The sequence below is a fragment of the Nymphalis io genome, chromosome 23 (genome assembly GCF_905147045.1).
Source record: "Nymphalis io chromosome 23, ilAglIoxx1.1, whole genome shotgun sequence".
In the NCBI taxonomy this organism is placed as follows: Eukaryota; Metazoa; Arthropoda; class Insecta; order Lepidoptera; family Nymphalidae; genus Nymphalis; species Nymphalis io.
Genome location: NC_065910.1, coordinates 7,546,889 through 7,568,234, shown reverse-complemented (window position 1 = coordinate 7,568,234; position 21,346 = coordinate 7,546,889). Strand labels below are relative to the sequence as shown.

Below are 21,346 nucleotides of genomic sequence, written 5' to 3'. Positions count from 1 at the left end.
CTGATGAGTGGGTGGTACCTACCCAGACGATTCATTTTACATCTTAGTTAATAGTAACGGTTAATAGGAACGGTTAATAGTACTTTCAACGCGAATATCTATAGGCGGTGGTACCATCAGGTGGCACATTTGCCTGTGTAACTATTTTATAAGATAAATAAAAACTAAAAGTAAAGTAACACTGCAAATGTCCCACTGTTGGGTGAGATCTCTGTTTAGAGGATACACATGTTATTTTCATTCGACACATGAAGGTTTTTTCACGATATTTTCTTTCACAGCTGAACACGTAAAATAAACACAAATTGAGCTCATGAAAATTTAATAATATTTGCCTGGATTTGAAACCGCAATCGTCAGTCAACGTTCACGCGTGTTGACCGTTGGGCCTACTTGGTCAAATTTATATTAAGGACAGGATATTATAATAAGATTGATATTAAATAATGTTACCGATTTCCCAGGTAACGGTCTAAATTTATTATATTTTATGTTTCTATCGCTCCTAGATCTTATCCAGCCAGTCCAAAATACCAGTTAATAAATACTCTTTGTCAAAAGCCTATTCTGTTAAATATATATATATATATATATATATATATATATATATATATATATATATATATATATATCTATATATATATATATATGTCTTAGTGTCGTTCTTTGCCGAATTAGAATTAACAAAAAAAAGCACTTGCATGATTGTTAAGATATTCTGGCTGTTCTAATTAGTCTGGTATATATATGTATATGTTTTAATTATATAATAATAAATGATGACGAGGGAGACAAGACGAGAGTATACATCACACTCTAACTAGAAGATGTAGCGCGTTTTAGAAAAGATTTTAGTATATAATCTAATTTAATATAATTTAACGTGATTTATTTGTTTGAATTTGAATTGATTGAATTCAAATTAATTTAATCTAATTTATAATATGTACAATCTGTAAAATATGATTATTGTAATTTTATTATCTTGTACATATGTTCCTTGTTCGGTCGAAATAAAAGTTTTTATTATTAATATTACTAGCGCTTTACCAGCGGCTTCGCGTTATAATAAAGAATTGGTTAATACTAATTTACATATCTCTTCCTTCAAATATGAAGAATTTGCGTACAAACTTTCATCCATTTTAACACCACCTACTTAAGTTAACTTTCCATACCGAGTCATATAGACTTCGAACGTCTCCTTTAAACATTATCAACCGCTTACAGCGTACGCCGCGTCGCGATACTTACTATAGAAATGTACTATTGTGGTCTCTTTAAAACGTAATGTCTGCATATTGACATCGTAAGCGGCGTTCAAATGTGGGTTGCGTCTATAAAATGTCAAAATAAAAAAAAACACGAGCACTTTTATATGGTGATTGTCATTCGCTATTGAAATATTAACTGCTGACTCTGGGTCTGGTGTTGTACGTCAATCGGAAGTTTATGGTGAACTTGGATGTTTGCGCATTTGATAGCCTAGCCCTTTATACTGACAGTACTTTTAATTAACATACTAATATTTGAATTAAGTCGACGATTTCGTATGTAAATTTTAAATTTCCAAGAGTTATAAAATATTGCATAACTCATTCAACGGAGCAACCCTGTCGGAAATATGGTATGGTTGCATCCCAAGAGAAATTATGTAGTGAGCCTGACTTTCCACCTACTATTATTGTAAGTTGCATTCGTGTTTCAACAATATATGCATTTCGTTAGCATTTTGATTCATTGCGAAATTCATACGAGAATATTAATATGGTTTATGTATGGGCCATACAAATTGCCGCAGCAATCTTCTATTTACACAAATGTACATGAAAGACAAAGGTGTGATGAAAGAAATATTAATATTAAATCAATATAACCTTAAAAATATACATGTGCAATGTTTACTCACAGTAACAGTAACAGCCTGTGAATGTCCCACTGCTGGGCTAAGGCCTCCTCTCTCTTTTTGAGAAGAAGGTATGGAGCTTATTCCACCACGCTGCTCCAATGTGGGTTAATGGAATACACATGTGGCAGAATTTAAGTGAAATTAGACATGACGAGATGAATTATAATCACAAATTAAGCACACGAAAATTCAGTGGTGCTTGCCCGGGCTTGAACCCACGATAATCGTTTAAGATTCACGCGTTCTTACCACTGGGCCATATCGGCTATCAATAAAAAGTAATAAAGTCACAAAAACTATTTAATTAAATTAATAATTATTATATAAGTATCGTGCTTATGAACTCAAGACATTATGTTTTTGTCATCTTTTAAAGACAATCGTAAAAATAAACGTTCAAATCTATTTATTTTACCAATAAAGGATTTACAAAATACATAAATCATGATTTATGTAAATACTTAACAAAGTCATACTACACTTACAATCACTAAATGCAATAAAACGAAACTTGTATTAACAATTTGTACTTAAAATTAACAAACAAATGCCGTAAAAAATTTTAAGCTCTGTAATTTTAAGAACGGTATGATTTACATAAATATGGTTTTGATTTAACTATTTTTATTAAAATGTAAGAAAATCAATAAGACGGGTAGTCAAATAAATTATAATTTAAAGTAGGGTTAAGTGTTTTAAAAAGGGCGGTGTAAATTGATTTGCTCGCAGTTTGTTTGGTGCATTGGTAGCAAAATCAACTAAAAGTAAAATTTTTGTACTATTTTTATATTTACCGTATTAATGTATAATGTTATAATGTGGTTTACAAAAATGTGTAGGTCTTGTTTCATATAAAAAAAGAATAGTAGATGTTTACAAATTCAGAAGCGGGATCTTCACGAGCGAATCCGTTGCGTACCTTTCATCGTGTTATTATGTAACAAATTATGTCCGAATATTTTTAAATATTTCAGCAAGAATAATCAACGATTCAATGGAACAAAATCCTCGGTCAAGATCTCCCGTACTAAGTATTGCCAAACGACATCGAAGCAGGGAGGCCTGTAGCAGAACTGTTTGCACGCCACCGCGCCGCAATCGACAAAGAAGATTACCGTGAGAAATCGAACCTCGAAATCGAAGTTGAAGTCGCAGTCGCCGCCGGAGCCGGGACCGAGACCGTTGTAGCGGTCACAGAACGCGTCATGTCAGCAGGGAGTGACATCATTCACCGAGACCAGCAACATGAAAAGATCTCGAACTCGTGGAAGGTGGATGGATTCAGTGAGTGAGTTAATTACAAAATTTACCGATATTATTCAGAGTATAAATGGTAGTTACATTAAGGAACACTTTTCAAGTTCTAATGTTGTCCCAGAGTTCGACCCATCTAAAATAAATCGGACAATAAGTAATATGTAGATTAACTAAAGGTAATGAATGTGCTATTTTGTAGGGATAGAGTGATAGACAGTGTCACGGGGTTCTCGTGTGTACGGGGTTCGTTCCACCAAGACCGTTACATTAATAAAACTCGTCATAAACATTATAAAATTTTAATTATAGAATTTACAACATAAAATCAGGGATGGCCGTTGACAGTATCTGGTCAATTAAGTTAATATTAATACAATAAAATATTATAAGTGAGTAAGCGGTAAGTTGGCATCGGTTAAAATTAAGTGATAGACTTAAATAAATAAATAAGCAGGATAGTGCAATCCCTGAACGCATTGTAACAATGAGTGAACAAATAAATAAAAGCAGTGCGAAGCAGCAAAAAGCACCAGCAGCAACACCAGGTCACCGGACAAGCAGCCTCCCTTCCACAAAACAGCAGAGCCTCCAACAGCTACAAATCAGCAGCAATTCCTCGGTGGAGTCCACCGAAAAATATAATATTACTTTGTAATGCAATATACAAAGGATATATAAAATTATAGAAAAAAAACACTCTCTGTGAACAAAACAACTTATTACCTATCTTGCATAAATACTAAGAAGGTCCTAAGAATGCCCTAGACACAGGTACAAAGAAAAATAAGTTAATCAAACCAAGTAATAACCTAGACAATTAAGGTTATTAAAGTTAACTTTTAGTGTCAAAACGTGGAAAATTATTGCTTAATTAGCAATAAAATAATATTAGAAAGCAAGAACTATACTTAAATTAATGAAAAAAAAGCTTTTAAGCAATTCGAATCACATTAGGATTCGACCCAGGTCACCTAGTACATTGACAAAGTCTATGTTCACTTTTTGAATAAAATATGAAGAAATTGATAAAAATAAATAATGAACCACGTGGTATGTTGATTATATAATGTAATTTATGCATCAACTCGCCTCAGGGGTGTTTAAATATGTAGAAATAAGGCAATATATGACTTTGATTGCACGTGGCACGGTTTTGATACAAAGACTGGAATTAAACGAAGAATCGATTAAACACTACTCAAATAACAAATAATATGCCTCGACTAAACGAATACGTGTTTTACTTACGGTTTAGTAACACGAACCTCTCAAATAGGTTTTACAAAGTAGATGACGTAGGTAACCCTCCGTTAGTATAATTTTCTATACAATCTGAATATAAAAACCAATATACGAAATGTACAAACAATATATTGTTATCAATTAATACTTCCGGTCCTACATATACGGCTAGTTCGGGTACATCTTGATGATTATTTGTAAGTTAAAACTTCTGTTTAACAATTTAATTAGTAATTTCATAATCAAATAAATAGTTGATTCATATTTGTTTATACTTGGAACATTTTATGGCGCCTTCTGCTTGTCAGCTTCCGGCGCAATTAATAAATAGTGCTTATTGTTTATTTATATTTTCTCAAATTATGTCGATTAATCAATGCTATAATAATTTTGTTTTATTATGTATAATGTAAGGATTAAGCTCTTATTTTACTGGTCTGGCTAGGTTATCTGCTGCTTATCAACTTCCGGTGTAATATATTAATCTTTAATATTTAATGTTACATAATCCTGTATTATTAAATAATATTTGTCCGTAAATAATCATTAGAATAATTAAAATAAACAATGTTTAATATTATCTTTTAAGTTTGTAAATTTAGTATTAAATTAGGTCAAGATGTTTTTGTATAAATATCGCCAGTTTAAATATATCGGGCATTGGTATTGTAACCGTTGTAACGAGCATTACAAGTGTTTTCTTATATAACGTATCGTCATTTTCGCCGCCACCCTGGTAATCCACCTTTTATACTTCAGAAGTGGGATAATGTCTGGCCCATATATTGACGGACTTGGTACGAAGAAAAGGAGACGCTGCGAGAACGCTGTACTCGACAGCGACGAATCATCAAGTTTTTTTTCTTCATCCGATGACGAAGAGATCTTGGAGAAACACAGGCGATATAAGAAGCGGCGTGTCACCCAAACCGATGCGGAGGTTATTCCAACATTCCGACCGGATGAAAAATCTAGCAACGTCAAGGGATGGTTGCATAAAATCGACCAATTGGGCGACGTGTACGGATGGGACAACAAAGATCGACAGTTCATCATGCAGATACGTCGTCGAGGGTCGGCTAGAGACTGGTATGACGATCTGGATGACTATGACCTCACATGGATGGAGTGGAAGGACGCTTTAGGGACCGCGTTCCCACGTTCTACTGACTTTGTGGATCTACTTGAATCTATGCTTGCTAGAAAGAAAACGAATACGGAAACTATGACAAAATATTTCCACGAGAAGGTTTCCTTATTGAAAAAAATGCAATATCATTGGCGAGTCTGCAATTTCGTGCATAATTCGCGGTCTACCCATGGAAATAAGAGCCAACGCGAAAGCTTTCCAATGCAGTACACCACAGCAACTATACTACGGGTATTTGTCGTCATTGGAAAACTACAGACAAATTGAAGCCAGCCATCCGCGACCGACTACCACGTGGCGAAGAGCGGACGCCATTGCTACAATTGCAAGAGGGAGTGACTTTCAACCGAAGAAATGTTACGCCTGTCGAAGAGAAGGTCATGAAGCAAAGGACTGCAAGGTGCCACGCTGCGAGGTGTGCCATCGCCCGGGTCACACGTCTGCCAGCTGCTGGCATGCGGCCAGCTCTTCACACCAAAAAGTAAGTGATGTTTTATTTACAACATACAACATATACATAGATTTGTATAAAAAGGTAGTAGCAATTAATGGTTGTAGTCTCATCGCATACATAGATACGGGCAGCAAATTAAATATTCTCACTATGGCATATGCTGATAAGCTAAAATTAAAAATTCAGCCGTCCGTTGTTACAATGAGAGGTTTTGGAGGTGCACATTCGACCTCTTTGGGAACATCCCACATGGATGTTCACATAGACAATGTTGTTCTAAGTGGATTCGTAGAATTAACCAATTACGATATAGCTGATATAGATTTAATAATCGGACAATCAATGATAAATCAACCTAATATCAGTTTAATTATATCACAAAATTCTGTTAAATTTATTGGTAGTAGTGATACTTTTAATAGTACTCTTAGCGATATAAAACTATGTGATACAGACTTTGTAACAAAATTTCCAGTGTATTTGAGACACAGTTGTATAATACCACAACAAAGTGCTGCTTTGGTGCAACTTTATCTGGATACTAATAGTAATGAAACATATCTTGTGAGTTCTGTATATGTTGAGTTAGGCTGTATGTCCTATGTAATTTTAGGGGGACTTGTAAGGTCGAAAGATTGTTTTTTAAAAATAATTAATATCGGAAACGAAGTTATTGAATGGGAACCGAATAGACTAATAGCACGCGCGGAAATTGTTACTGATAAACATGACAGTTTACAAAGTAGTACGGATATTATGATACTTGACCAATCCACTAACGAGGAATTGCAATTATCTGATATAGATGTAGGCGATTTAGAAAGGGATGATTGCAGTCAACTGTTACGGTTACTGAATAAATACAGATATTTATTTGCCAAAAATACAAAAGATTTAGGATGTACAGATGTACTGGAAATGCATATTCAAACCAAAACTGAGGAGCCTGTCTATTGCAAGCCTTATCGACTCTCTCATAAGGAAAATGAAATTGTAAATGAAAAGATTCAAGATCTCATTGAAGCTGTGTGATGTAGAACAAATAAAAGCTGTGTGATGTAGGATAAATTAAAGCTGTGTGATGTAGAACAAATAAAAGCTGTGTGATGTAGGACAAATAAAAGCTGTGTGATGTAGGACAAATAAAAGCTGTGTGATGTAGGATAAATTGAAGCTGTGTGATGTAGATCAAATAAAAGCTGTGTGATGGAGGATAAATAAAAACTGTGTGATATAGGATAAATAAAAACTCTGTGAGCTAAGACAAACGAAGACTGTGTGAAGGAGGACGAATAAAAGTTGTGTTATCTAGGATAAATAAAAGTTGTATACTTAAATTAGGTAATACAAGATTTAATTACGGCTTAGACATGTCAACTTCAGGTGCCGTACAGCAGCGACAAACCAGGCGCCAATAGCAGCGCTGATCGCCGTGGGACACGGCATACACAGGATGGCCGAATGTTATCAATTAATACTTCCGGTCCTACATATACGGCTAGTTCGGGTACATCTTGATGATTATTTGTAAGTTAAAACTTCTGTTTAACAATTTAATTAGTAATTTCATAATCAAATAAATAGTTGATTCATATTTGTTTATACTTGGAACATTTTATGGCGCCTTCTGCTTGTCAGCTTCCGGCGCAATTAATAAATAGTGCTTATTGTTTATTTATATTTTCTCAAATTATGTCGATTAATCAATGCTATAATAATTTTGTTTTATTATGTATAATGTAAGGATTAAGCTCTTATTTTACTGGTCTGGCTAGGTTATCTGCTGCTTATCAACTTCCGGTGTAATATATTAATCTTTAATATTTAATGTTACATAATCCTGTATTATTAAATAATATTTGTCCGTAAATAATCATTAGAATAATTAAAATAAACAATGTTTAATATTATCTTTTAAGTTTGTAAATTTAGTATTAAATTAGGTCAAGATGTTTTTGTATAAATACCGCCAGTTTAAATATATCGGGCATTGGTATTGTAACCGTTGTAACGAGCATTACAAGTGTTTTCTTATATAACGTATCGTCATTTTCGCCGCCACCCTGGTAATCCACCTTTTATAATATTCAATGCCAATAATCCACTATATTCAACGAATATACTTACAAAAAGGAATATATTTAATCGTTTAAAACTGACAGACGTCGGCAAGCGACCGGCGCCTGCTCAACGATCCAAAAGACGACCGAACGGCGAACAACGTAATGCTGTCATCTCTCAAACAGCATAGATAATAAATGTCGAAACAATGAGCCACTGGGTCATTGAGACCCTGGCCCTTTGAGCTAGAATGAAATGACGCGACGGTCAAAACCGTCGAGGAGGAACAGCCCGGGTAAAGGGGGCAAGGCCAGCCAGGATGTACCAACTCTCTGAAACAATGAATGCCGATTCGATAACAGTAATTTGTTTTATAAACCGGTTAGGTTAGGTAAAATAAATACAATATTTTAATAAAAATTAAAATATTGAAAAATTAAAATGTTTAGGGTTACAACAGAATATACATTATGCGTTACCAAAACAAAGCGGTGTAGCAAAAAAAAAAAACAAAAAATGGTATGGGAGATTACCTATTAATAGTTCTGTTTGCGTAGGCAGAGTGGCAAACTAAATTCTTAAATGCAGATGAAAACTGTGGTCAGATGTTATCGGATACGTTAGATAAGAAAGCAAATTTGACAATTTATTACGAGATTACTTTTACGAAAAAGTAGCACTAATATGTCGTTGTGACATTAAAGTAAAAAGAGCCGTAGAAGGTGTTTTACATGGGAAAGAAGATAGGTCGATTCAATTCAGGTACATAAGCAGACAATTTGATAATCCAGATAAAGTATTAGCGTATTTACAAAATAGATCAATTAAAACAATTTTTTTAAGTATAATAAAGGTAGCAATGTTTTATTAAAACGAATATTTGTAGCAAAACAACTTTAATTAAGTATTATAATCGTAAAGATGAGTCATTCTGCTTTTAAAAGTCAAAAACCCTTAAAAAATGCATAAAATGTTTAATGTTAGGACACTTGGATATCTAATACCTTAGGAATAAAAAAAAAAAGCTGAAAAAAAAATACTTTCTTTTAATAAACCAAAATTTTCGAAGTAATGTAGATAAATATGTAAAAGATATAAAAATAATAACATTAGAAAAATCGGATTTATTGACTAAGGGAGTGATTTAACATCGATATGTGAAATTTAAAACAATAGGATAACGGTGATAATAAGCCTACGGTAGGATTCGGTGGCACGGTTATTCATTCGCTGGGATCGGGTATAATTAATATAAGTATTCAGGGCGACAGCGCTGATCTACGTAGTTATATATTCTAGTATCGGATTCGTTATTGAAGTATTCTTTACTTATAGGTCAAACTTATACCCGATGTTAATATTTTAAAATATGATGTATAATATATGTTATAATATGATGTAGTCGACAAAAATAAAATAAAAATAGAATTAAAAGTTGCTTCTAACGTTACAATTAAACAAACAAGAGGCCAAATTCTACTAATTTATAAGAATTACGATACGTTCCCGATTCAATTCCGATCAAACATCTATATTTATTCGGATCGGAACCGAACCGATATGATGTTAACATATACCATTATGTCAAAACCAAACTTAATTCTTAACCCTTATAGCAATAGTCGATAATTAAATTAAATAATAGGAAAACGGAAAAACGGCAACGATCAGGCTTCGATATGATTGCGATAAAGTGACAATTTTTTAGTAAAATTGGACCCCCAGAAATGATCGAAGTTATAAGTGACCCAAATGTACACGGATCAATTTACATAAAAAGTAGTTACCGGGTACGATCAAATAATGAGTATATAATGCAGAAAGATGTTTATTTTTAAAATGAAAATGATCATTGTCATCAATGGTCAGTGGTTTTGATTTAGTTACATTCACGTCTATCCAATTTATAAAAAGATAACTTATAGCCAGAGTTGAAATAGTGTCTTTTGGGTTAATTGAAATAAATAGAATCAAATCGAATTCAACATTTTATTTTATTTATCTCAAATAAATGTTGGAGAAATCCCTCATAATTTTAAATTGAAACTTTGAAATGATAAATTCTGATCGTTCTTTTGCGAATACAAAAAAAAAGTCTATTAATTTGAAAAATTACCAGTTATTTATAGTTCTATAGATTGACCACAGTGAACGTTACGAAGTACAACAAATGATAGATGACTTAAGTAATAATGGTATAATTCGCGAATCAAATTCTCTTGTGTATTTACTTAAAAATAATTCTTAAGTGGATTTCGGACAAACAACAAGCATTAAACGAATTGAGAAAACATATTAGTAACTCACAATAGACAACTAACCAATACTTGCTTTTTATGACTCATCTCTTGATACAGAGTTGCACACCGATGCTAGCAAGCGGGAAATAGGTGCGATACTAGTTCTAATACAAAAGACCAATGATCTTAAGCATGTAGCATATTTTATTCGTCGGACTTCTCCAGAGGAACAACATTTCTCGTTCTATGAATTAAAGACGTTAACAGTGGTGTCTGCTTTCGTTAGATTTCGCACATATCTCTTGGAAATCAATTTTACTATCGTTACTGTAAATTTTTGCGTACTACTTTTATAAAAGATATAACGTCAAGGGTTGCCCGTTAGTGGTTTCTTATTCAAGAAATTGATATCACTTTTATTTATAAATCTGGCTTAAGAACGTGTCACGTCGATACACTAAGCAGAAAGTATACCAAAGTAGATAATTAAATAAATATGAAGTTGCCTTTCTATTAATAAAATTGATGATGATTGGGTAATAAACTATTAAATAATGTTATAGCAAAAAGAATACTACTTGACTCAAAAAGTAATGATGTAATAAATATTAAAAAGAATTACTGTCTTAAAAATAATGGTGTATTCAAAATTACTGACTATGGTCTTAAATGGTTAGTTCTATTAGTGTTCGGGGACAAATTTTAGAATCAAATCATGACGATATTAGACATTTTTCGTATAAGCAAACTTTTTCATAAATAAAATATAATTATTGGTTTCCCAAAATGATAAAATTTTCTAAAAGAATAAATAGTATCATGTTTGAAATGCGTACATAGTAAAGCACATTCAGGAAAAAATCCGGATTTCTTCATCAAATACAGTGTCTACGACATTTCAGTCATTCATGCTGACCATTCTTTTTTTTTTTTTATATGTCCGGGATGGCAAATGACTCTACTCCACCTGATGGTAAGTGGTAGTAGAGTCCAAACGCGACGACGGCCAGTACAGACGGGAAGAATGTTCTGTACTAGCCGTCACCGCCTTGCCGGCCCGCAAGATGCCTCTTCACGCCTCGTTTGAAGGAACCCGGGTTGTAAGAGGAGGGGAACACGTGAGCTGATAAGGAATTCCATTTTTTGGTAGTGCGACAAAGAAAGGAGTTGCCAAATTTCTTTGTTCGCGATGGAATTGATGTCACAGTTAGGCGGTGACATCGAGAACCAGCTCGCGTGGACTTAAGAAGGAAGGGGGAAGCAGGAATTAGAGAGAATAATTCCTCAGAGCACTCGCCGTGATACAGTCGATAGAAAGCGCTCAGTGCTGCTATCTCGCGACGCAATTGTAAAGGTTCAAGGGTGTTTTTGACCTTTACGTCGCCAATAATGCGTACTGCACATTGCTGCAACCGGTCCAAGGCCTCCAGTAGGTACTTAGCGGAGCCATCCCAAAGGTGCGAGCAATATTCAACGCAAGACCGTACCTGTGTTTTGTATAACAGGCACAGTTGTTGTGGCGTGAAAAAACGCCGCGCCTTGTTCAGAACTCCGAGTTTCCGTGAAGCTGTTTTTATAATAGCCTCGATGTAATCCCTTGGACTAAGGTCGCAGCGAACGTCCATCCCTAGCATGGCGATTTTGCTTTGTATCATCAGCGGTGTGCCACAGAGGGAGGGATGAGGGTAAAATGGTGACTTTTTCGCTGTGAGAGCGCATACCTGTGTTTTCTTGGCATTAAACTCAACAAGATTATCAGAACCCCATTTGGCGATGAGTTCTAACGTCCTATCGAGTTCAATGACAAGATTCTCCCGCCTCTCCTCAGTTTCCGCCCGCCCAGCCACTGCGCGTCCGTGGTATCCACCATGCACTGTACTATCATCTGCATAGCAATGTATGTTCCCAAGGGAGAGCATATCATTGATATGCAAAAGAAAGAGTGTGGGAGATAGCACAGATCCCTGGGGGACCCCAGCATTCACTACATAGAATTGTGAAGCGCAACCATCTACTAAAACACGAAGGCTACGCTTGTGTAGGAAGCTGGCAATCCAGGTGCATAGCTGAGCAGGCAGACCATATGCCGGTAGCTTGGAGAGAAGACTTCTGTGCCAGACCCTGTCGAAAGCCTTGGAGATATCGAGGCTGACAGCCAACGATTCTCCATGCTTGTCATTCAAACCCTTTTAGTATTAGTAAGAATAAAAATAAACATATATTATTATTCATTGACGCGTATATATATAACAAATTTATAGCTTTAAAATCTGTAAAAAAAAAACCACAAAATCAAAAACACTGTTAATGCCTGAAAATAGTTCTTTGGAACGTTTAATGTTTATCAAAGATTGATATTCAAGTTTCCAGGGGAAAAAAGTATTTTTTTTTTTGTCAGAATTGAGCATTCAACGCAAGTGGAAAGATTAGCTCTGTGTTTACTTGACGTTTTAACTGTTATTAATCATGAATACTTAGAAACATTATTGGATCATATCATATAGGCCTCTGCATCTTTGACAGATGGTTTAAGCGGCATCGTGAATGATATTTTAAATGTGCAAGAGGGTTTTAATAACTGATTGGCGCTCGAACCGTCGAACCGTTCGGACGTGTACAAGTTAAATATTGTTATCAATGTTTCTGGTATGTTTTCTTCGAATACCCTCGCTTGTTTATTGGTTTTTGTTGTTTTCTGTCGTGACATATTATATTGGCTTTGTGTATGGATTTTGTTTTTCGTTAAGGATTGGTTTTGTTTTTTGGTTAAAGGTCTTTCATAGACCTATTTTTGCTTGTTGTTGTCGTTGTCGTTGTCGTTGTTTGTCATAATTTACTTAAAGTCGGAGCTAAAAACCCACCGCCGTGAGTTCACGGAGATGCGAACAACGGTGGCAGCAGCGACCAGGAGTCGTCCTGGTCCACCGTAGTAAAAAAGGGGAGGAAGGGAAAGAAACCTTCCCCCACAGCTGTTGTACCCACTACAGCTTCGCCAATAGAGCCAATAGCACCTCAAGCTCCGAAACCGAAGTTGGCTACCACTCGCACGGCTGCAGTAATCGTAACATTGCAACCGGACTGGACGGTGGACTTAAGGCTGACGAGCCTAGACGACTCCGTTACTAGAGAAAAGTTAATCGCCGCTGTCGCTCGCAAGGGGAGTTGACCCGTTGAGGCTATTAGGTGCGGAGAGATGTCACGCGGACCCGGATACATGGGTATGGCCCGTGTGACATGTCCGATAGCGGTGGCGAAAAAACTGTCTGACAGCGGTCGTCTTCTGGTTGGATGGATTTCAGCCAGGATGTACGTTTTGGAGCAGTATCCTTTGCGCTGCTTCAAGTGCATGGGTCTTGGCCACACCAAGGCACTCTGCCCATCTAGGGCTGAACGTGCGGGGCTTTGCTTCCGGTGCGGCGTCGATGGCCACAAATCGGCGGGCTGCACGGGGAAGCTGCGCTGCGCAGTGTGCGCGGACGCTGGAAAGCCCTTCGGGCAGATGATGGGGTCAAGGGAGTGCAACTCACCCATCACGAAGGGTAAGGTGGTCTTTGGCACACAGACCACCAACAATGTCGGACGGCAGGCCGAGGAGGAAGCTGTGTCATGTCGTCATGAGAGCAGAACTCAGCTTCCTTCAGACGAACCTAAACCACTGCGCTGGGGCTCAAGACCTACTGCTGTAGTCCATGGCGGAGTGGGAGATCGACCTGGCTGTGGCCTACGAGTCCTATTACGTCCCTCCCCTACCTCATTGGGCAGGCGACTTGGACGACACCGTGGCGGTCCACACTGGCAACGGAACAGGTCCTCCCCTCTCACGCATTGAGAGGGGCTCGGGCTACGTAGTGGCGGAGTAGAGAGAGTACGTAGTTGTGGGAACATACTTCTCCCCTAACCGCAGCTTGATAGAGTTCGAGACAAATCTCGGATCGCTCAGAGCTGCGGTGGCCAGGCAGTCGCCAAAACCTATTCTGGTTCTCGGCGACTTAAACGCGAAGTCACGCGCCTGGGGCAATCCCACCACGAATCTGCGAGGAAGGGCTGTTCAAGTGTGGGCGCTACTCTCCGGCCTGTCTCTACTGAACAAGAGGCAAGTTCGGTAAGTACCTGCACAAGATACCACGGCGGGAAATGTCACCTTCCTGCCACGAGTGTGGTGCGCCAATCGACACGGCGCAACACACCCTGACGGAGTGTGCCGCGTGGGGGCCCCAGAGGCTTTCTAGGGACTAGGGGGTTCTCAGTACCCTGGTAATCCCCCTAGAGAATGGAGGCCTGCATACGCAGGCCACCCGTCAGAGCGTCGCGGTAGCATGCGCAAGCGATCCCGTGGCGCTCCTCGTTATGAAGGAAAGGGTACTGTTTTTTGTGGGTATTCCGTTGTTTGGGGCGCACTCGGTGCCTCGGACTGCGGCGAGCCCCACATACCCCCCACTGTTCCCGTGGGGGAAACACGTAATGCGTTTTTTCAGCGTAAAAAAAGGGGTTTTAATAACGCGATTAATAAAAGTCTTAGTTATTTATCAGCAGAAGTATTGTTTGGTGTAAAATTAACAGGAATGTCAGATAGTAAATTAACGTCGGTTTTGGATAATCATAAGAATAAAGTTGATACAAATTTGTTAAAAAATTAGGTTGGACGTAGATAAACCAATAATTAACAATCGGAAAAAACAAAAAAACTGTAATTTTATAAATTAAGATATAAGCGACGACGATTTTGTGTTGGTAAACTAGTAAGAATTAAAAAAATCTGTTACATACATGGAAAAAGTAAAAAAAGAAATAATAATATCACAGTGCTCTGGCCTTACAGAATATTGAAAGTTTTTCTAAATGATAGGTATTTCATAGGTGATACTCCAATAACTAAACGTAAGGGTAATCAGTATTTGAAGGTATATATTCTGGAGAACGTATATATCCATGGCTAAGTGTTAACGATGATGATAAAAAAGTAGTAGTGATAATAATAATAATAATCTTTATTTGAAAATATAAGCATTACAGTATTTACACCAAGTCGCTTATATCGCTCATAGGTTTTTTGGAGCTTATTCCACCACGCTGCTCCAATGAGGATTGGTGGAATACACATTGTATTATATTAAGTATGAATTTTTAATTATAATATTAATTGGAATACTATAACAGAGCATATACAAATAAATATGTACTCTTACATATATACACTTAAAATTTCAGCTTTAACAGCTGCAAACTCAGAAAAAAGTGCAAAAAGGAATCCTAGCTGCACTAGCCACACTAACGGAACTAACATTAACATTTTGGGGAATCCCCGACTGACCGTATCATAGAGACACGAAAATTTACTGACAGTGTATAAATCTCGACTTATGTAAGCCGAGATGGCCCAGTGGTAAGAACGCGTGAATCTTAACCGATGATCGTGGGTTCAAACCCGGGCAAGCACCACTGAATTTTCATGTGCTTAATTTGTGATTATAATTAATCTCGTGCTTTACGGTGAAGGAAAACATCGTGAGGAAACCTGCATGTGTCTAATTTCACTGAAATTCTGCCACATGTGAATTCTACCAACCCGCATTGGAGCAGCGTGGTGGAATAAGCTCCAAACCTTCTCCTCAAAAAAGAGGAGAGGAGGCCTTTAGCCCAGCAGTGGGACATTCACAGGCTGTTACGGTACGGTACGGTACGGCTTATATCTACACTAATTACTAAACATTTTTTTTTAATTATTCATACTAATTTAACATAACATACTACAAGGATAAATAAAATAAAATTTAGTAAAACAAAAATAGAATTAAAATTTGTAAACAAAATAAGCTTAAATCTATTTAGGAACCACAAATTAAATTTTAAAATTCTGAAATATATAAATTTGTTTGAACATAGTATAAAAGGGATCATAAAATATGTCTACATCTCGACAACGTACGAAGTCATTTAAAAGTTTAACAGCCCTAGCAGTGGGGCTGTTGCTAGCTTGGGGAGAATGCCACATAGGTGGATAGCAAAACAATCTATGTTGCCGTCTTCCAACACCACGCATATATTTGTCGGGAACATATAAATATATTGATTCGCGTACAGCAGTGCTATCCACCCTATGCACTAGAATTAAATAGTAAAATTTTATAAGTGCGGCTTCCCGTCTAAGCTGAAGTGAATCTAGACCAACCATACCTGACACAAACATTGAAGGATAGAGAAAAGGGTAATATCCATATTTACGTTTAAATAAATATCTACAGAATTTTCGTTGAATTTTTTCTAAGATTATACTATACATTGCCTCAAGCGGACTCCAAACTATTGCATTATATTCTAATTTACTACGGACATAGGCATTATACAATTGTTCTATTACTTGGGTATTCTTAAATTGCGATGATATTCTAATAATGAAACCAAGGTATTTATTAGCATCTTTGCATGTTTTAAGTATATGGTCATGAAAATTTAGTTTTCTATCCATTATAACACTTAAATCCCTGATTTTGGGTACATGTTCCATTGGTGTGTCAGACAGATTATACATATTTTTAATAAGTTTACGAGATCGAGAAAAAGTGATAGTTTTACATTTTGAATTATTAAATGATAATTTGTTTCTTATAGTCCAGTCAACTACGGCATCGATATCACGTTGTAGCGCTACACAGTCTTTAGTCTCGGTTACAGATACGTACAGTTTCAAATCATCAGCAAACATAAGGCATTTGGCATTAGAGATAACACTAGGTAAATCATTTATCATCATCAAAGATTGCATAGGACCCAGTGTACTACCTTGACTAACCCCTGATCGTGTATAATACTCTTCCGATTTATACCCGTCTAGCCTAACAAACTGTCTTCGATTTTTTAAATAGTGAGCCATCAATTCTAAGAGCGAAGTTGAAAATCCTAATAAAGCAAATTTGTTTAAAAGTACATCATTATCTACAAGATCGAAGGCTTTTTTGAAATCAAAGTAGGCGGCATCTACTTGACAACCAGACTTAACTTTAGTACTTATATAATCTACAAATTCTGTATGATTAGTCAATGTGGAGCGTCCAGGACGAAACCCATGCTGGCAATCACTCAATTGCCCCTTTATTTGTATATAAATGATGTTATTAAGAATCGATTCAAATATCTTTCCAAATACACAAAGAACAGCGATTGGTCTATAATTTGTTATATCCGTGGACGAGCCCGATTTTGGAATAGGTGTTACTCGGGACACTTTCCACTTGCTAGGGTATAAACATTGTTTAATTGAAAGATTATATATATGAAGTAACGGCACTTCCAAAGCTGACAAGCAATCTTTTACTAGAAAGGGAGGTATGTTGTCAGGACCAAAAGCAGTTGAAGCTTTTAGTCGCCGTATTGCAAATCTGAGTTCAGCAACTGTCACTTTTTCGATGGTTACCGTAGATTGGCAACCAAAGCGATTAGCCTCTGCCTCGGCTATCTTTACGTCTAACAGAGGAGAAGAATCATGAAACACAGAACTGAAATATTTAGCAAATGAATCAATAGCTTTCTGCCCTTCTACAGCTTTATTCTTATAAGTATATGTTTTTATCTGCTGCCTAGTTTTACGTTTTTCCTTTTTGCCAAAAACTTGATGGTTCTATATATATATTGTTTTCAACCCTAGATATATAATTTTTAAATTCTATATTTATAAGATCCTTGACTTTAGTTCTATAGTATTTAAAAAGTTCCCTATTAAACTCCAAATCATAACACTTAAACTTTTTTAGATTAAAATATTCTAATTTTATATAATATATTATTTCTTTGGTATACCATTTTGGGTAATTATATTTATTACTTTTGACTATTGTTCTTGTAGGAACGTGTGTACTACTAACACTATTAAGTTTATTATATAGCATATCTACGGCTAAGTCTAAATTTAAATGATGTTTTTCAAGTAAGTCGGTCCAATCAATATTAGCAATATCAACGTACAAGCTATGGAGATCTGCTTGCCGAAAGTTCCACTCCGTGATATAAAATTATTATATATTAAATATTCTCCTGGTGTCGGAGACGTTGGATTTTGTTTTGTTCTAGGAAGTGTGAGCAATATCTCTAGGGGCGGGTGGTATGCATCCATGGGAACTAGATGTTCCGTATCGGATGATATTTTAATATTATTATGATCTAGAGTAGATAGTACTAAATCTAAGATACATCCATATTTATTGCTAATATTATTACATTGTTGTAACTTACTATATTCCATAAAATTATTAAATTGAGATCTAACACTATTATTGCACGAATTTAAATTGAAATCACCAACTATCATAAATGGATATTCAGTATACATATTTATAGCATTTTCTATACATGTTAAAACATCAAGATATTGCTTACTGCTGTAACTGGGTGGTAAATATACTACACATATCATTAACTTAATATGTTTCCAGGTAATAATAGCAAACAATAATTCTTTATCATCAGTTAAGTTATCTACATTTGTAATTCTTTTTATATTATAACAATTTTTAGCTGCCAATAGAACCCCGCCCCACCCGACGTCGCCGGGCCGGTCTTTCCGTAGGACACAGTATTCAGGTGGAAAAAGTTCAGCGTCATTGACAGAGCTATTGAGGAAGGTTTCTGTAAGGATGACAATATCGCTAGTTATTGTTCTAATATTATTATAAAACATAGTAGTTTTCGTTCGGAGACCTCTTACATTTTGGTAATATAACAATATTTTCTTTGAACGTGTAATTTTAGTACAAATATTTTTAATCTTTTGTTTATTACCTTTCTTTGAATATTTAAAAGTACCTCTGCTATAATGATTACGCGAGAAAAAGCAGAGGACTCGTATCCTCTATATCTGAAGTTTTAGGCCTCGGTAGTAAATACCCATAATACTTGTAATCAGCCAAAATTTTACATACTATATCATTGTAGACATGTTTTAATACCGAATTAGTCAACTTCCCAGTTTTTAACGAGAACATATCAATAGCAACCGTGGCATTGGAATCATAGAAATATGCATAAGTGTTATTTCTAAGTTCTAAATATAAAAGATTATTAAATAATTCTATTTTGCAATTGTATATAGGGGCGCCACACACATACGTAGGTGTACATATAATTATGTTTGTATTCGAAACATATTGTATAGCTTCCCTTAAATACACAATCAAATCTGCATAATCAGTACAAGATGCCTCAAAATCTGTTTCTCCCAACATTATAATACAATAGTCTATTTATTTATTTATTTATTGGAAATAGTTACACCATCGACTTATCACTAACACATTCACTTAGCATTAGATACAGGGTATTAAATCTAGGTGAATAAATCATTACAGGTGTAAACAACATTGACCTTAAGATAAGACTATACTAACCTAATTATGTCTTAATTAAAAATTAAAAAAGATTAATAAATTATAGACAATTAAACAAAACATAAAATAAAATTTAAATACAACAACAAAAATCTACAAGGGTTGAAATAATTAATTTATGAATAAAATGGTTTTAAAGTTATACTATGAGATCTTTACAGAGCTTCACAAAAGTTGGCTTGCTTTGGGCAAAGATGTCGATATTGCCGTTAGAAGAATATTCATTATAAGAATTAATTATTCTGTTGAGGGGTGCATGTTTACCTAAATTTGTTTTAAAAGCTGTAGTTCTAAAAGGTTTTTTTATTGGGTGTCTAGGAATTTTGCGGGGAACAACTAAATTGATTTGCTGAAGTAGTTCGGATGACATTATTTGACCATGGATCAGTTTGTGTAGGGTCAAAACATCGCTGATTTCACGGCGACTTTTAAGTGATATCATTTTAAAATGTTTTAGCCTATTGTTGTAGTTAGCGCGATAAGGACAACTAGTATCCTTGTATGCAAGAAAACGGGTAAAATTTTGTTGTATTCGCTCTAGTCTTTCGATATGAGTGTTATAAAAAGGGTTCCATATATTTGATGCATACTCTAAATTGGAACGTACAAGAGAATTATAAATGCAGAGCAATGAGCGAGTATTCTTAAAATCCTTGCATGTTCGTTTTACAAATCCTAACATTTTCCAAGCTTTTGATATTATTTTGTCTAGATGATTAATAAAATTTAAATTGCTATCGATAAGTACACCTAAGTCTCGAATGGAATTAACCTCGGATAAAGGATCGCCAGATATAGAGTATTTAGATAATATCGGTATTACGTATTACGTAATTTGTAGTCTAAGTTCTGAAGAAGAAGTTTTATGTTACAATTTGGTGATACATAACGAATATAATCAAATTGATTGAATGTTGCATCAACAGTATTGTAACGCAAGCACTATTAGTTAAAATACATATTTTTGGTTTTCTGCCTTGTTCTTTATTATAATGTGATGCTTGAATGGTGTTTGGATGATTATTTCGTGCAGTGTCAGTTACTGGATCTTTACTTTTCACGGCTTCCGTCATACTATGGTTGGAACAGTCAGTGTCACTTGAAGGGATTTCGTATGGTCTATTATTTGTCATGAGGCTGCATTTAATATTTATTCCATTGTTTTTACATAAAACTAAGAAACACTTTGTTGTAACTGTTTTTAAATTATGTTTTAATTATTAGTCAAGCACTATACTCACTGTTTCAATTGAAATAGTCTTATATAAGGTGTTTGTAATCATAGATCTTTATTTTCGTTTTAACTCCACTAATACTGCACTAGTATGTTGTCCCACAATATCACTTATAGAATCTAAGTTTGTTATCACTTTTATACACAAACAACAACACTTAACGACATTTAAATATTTTTATGAATTATAAATTACGGAGACAACTTTGGCTTGTCAACTCTTTAGCTTTAATTTAAATAATATTTTAATTTAAATTAAATAATAGTCATAATAGTGGTAATAGTAATGAAAAGTAAATATATTTGATATAATATTATTGTTTGTACTCTGAATAATATACAACAGATGAATATTATATTTCACGATGAGATATGATATAAATCTATGATCTGGAAGGATATGATATGATATAAAGTGATAT

The 21,346-nt window shown here is 35.3% G+C and overlaps 1 protein-coding gene across 1 annotated transcript; it reads left to right on the top strand.

The window, feature by feature from the left end:
* The first annotated feature begins 5,340 nt into the window (after positions 1-5,340).
* On the top strand, positions 5,341-13,479 carry LOC126777477 (uncharacterized). The gene is made up of 5 exons (XM_050500485.1): positions 5,341-5,497; positions 5,761-5,789; positions 5,828-6,039; positions 7,396-7,524; positions 13,212-13,479. The coding sequence occupies exons 1-5, from the start codon at positions 5,341-5,343 to the stop codon at positions 13,477-13,479; spliced, it is 795 nt and encodes a 264-aa protein (XP_050356442.1).
* The last annotated feature ends 7,867 nt before the right edge of the window (positions 13,480-21,346 follow it).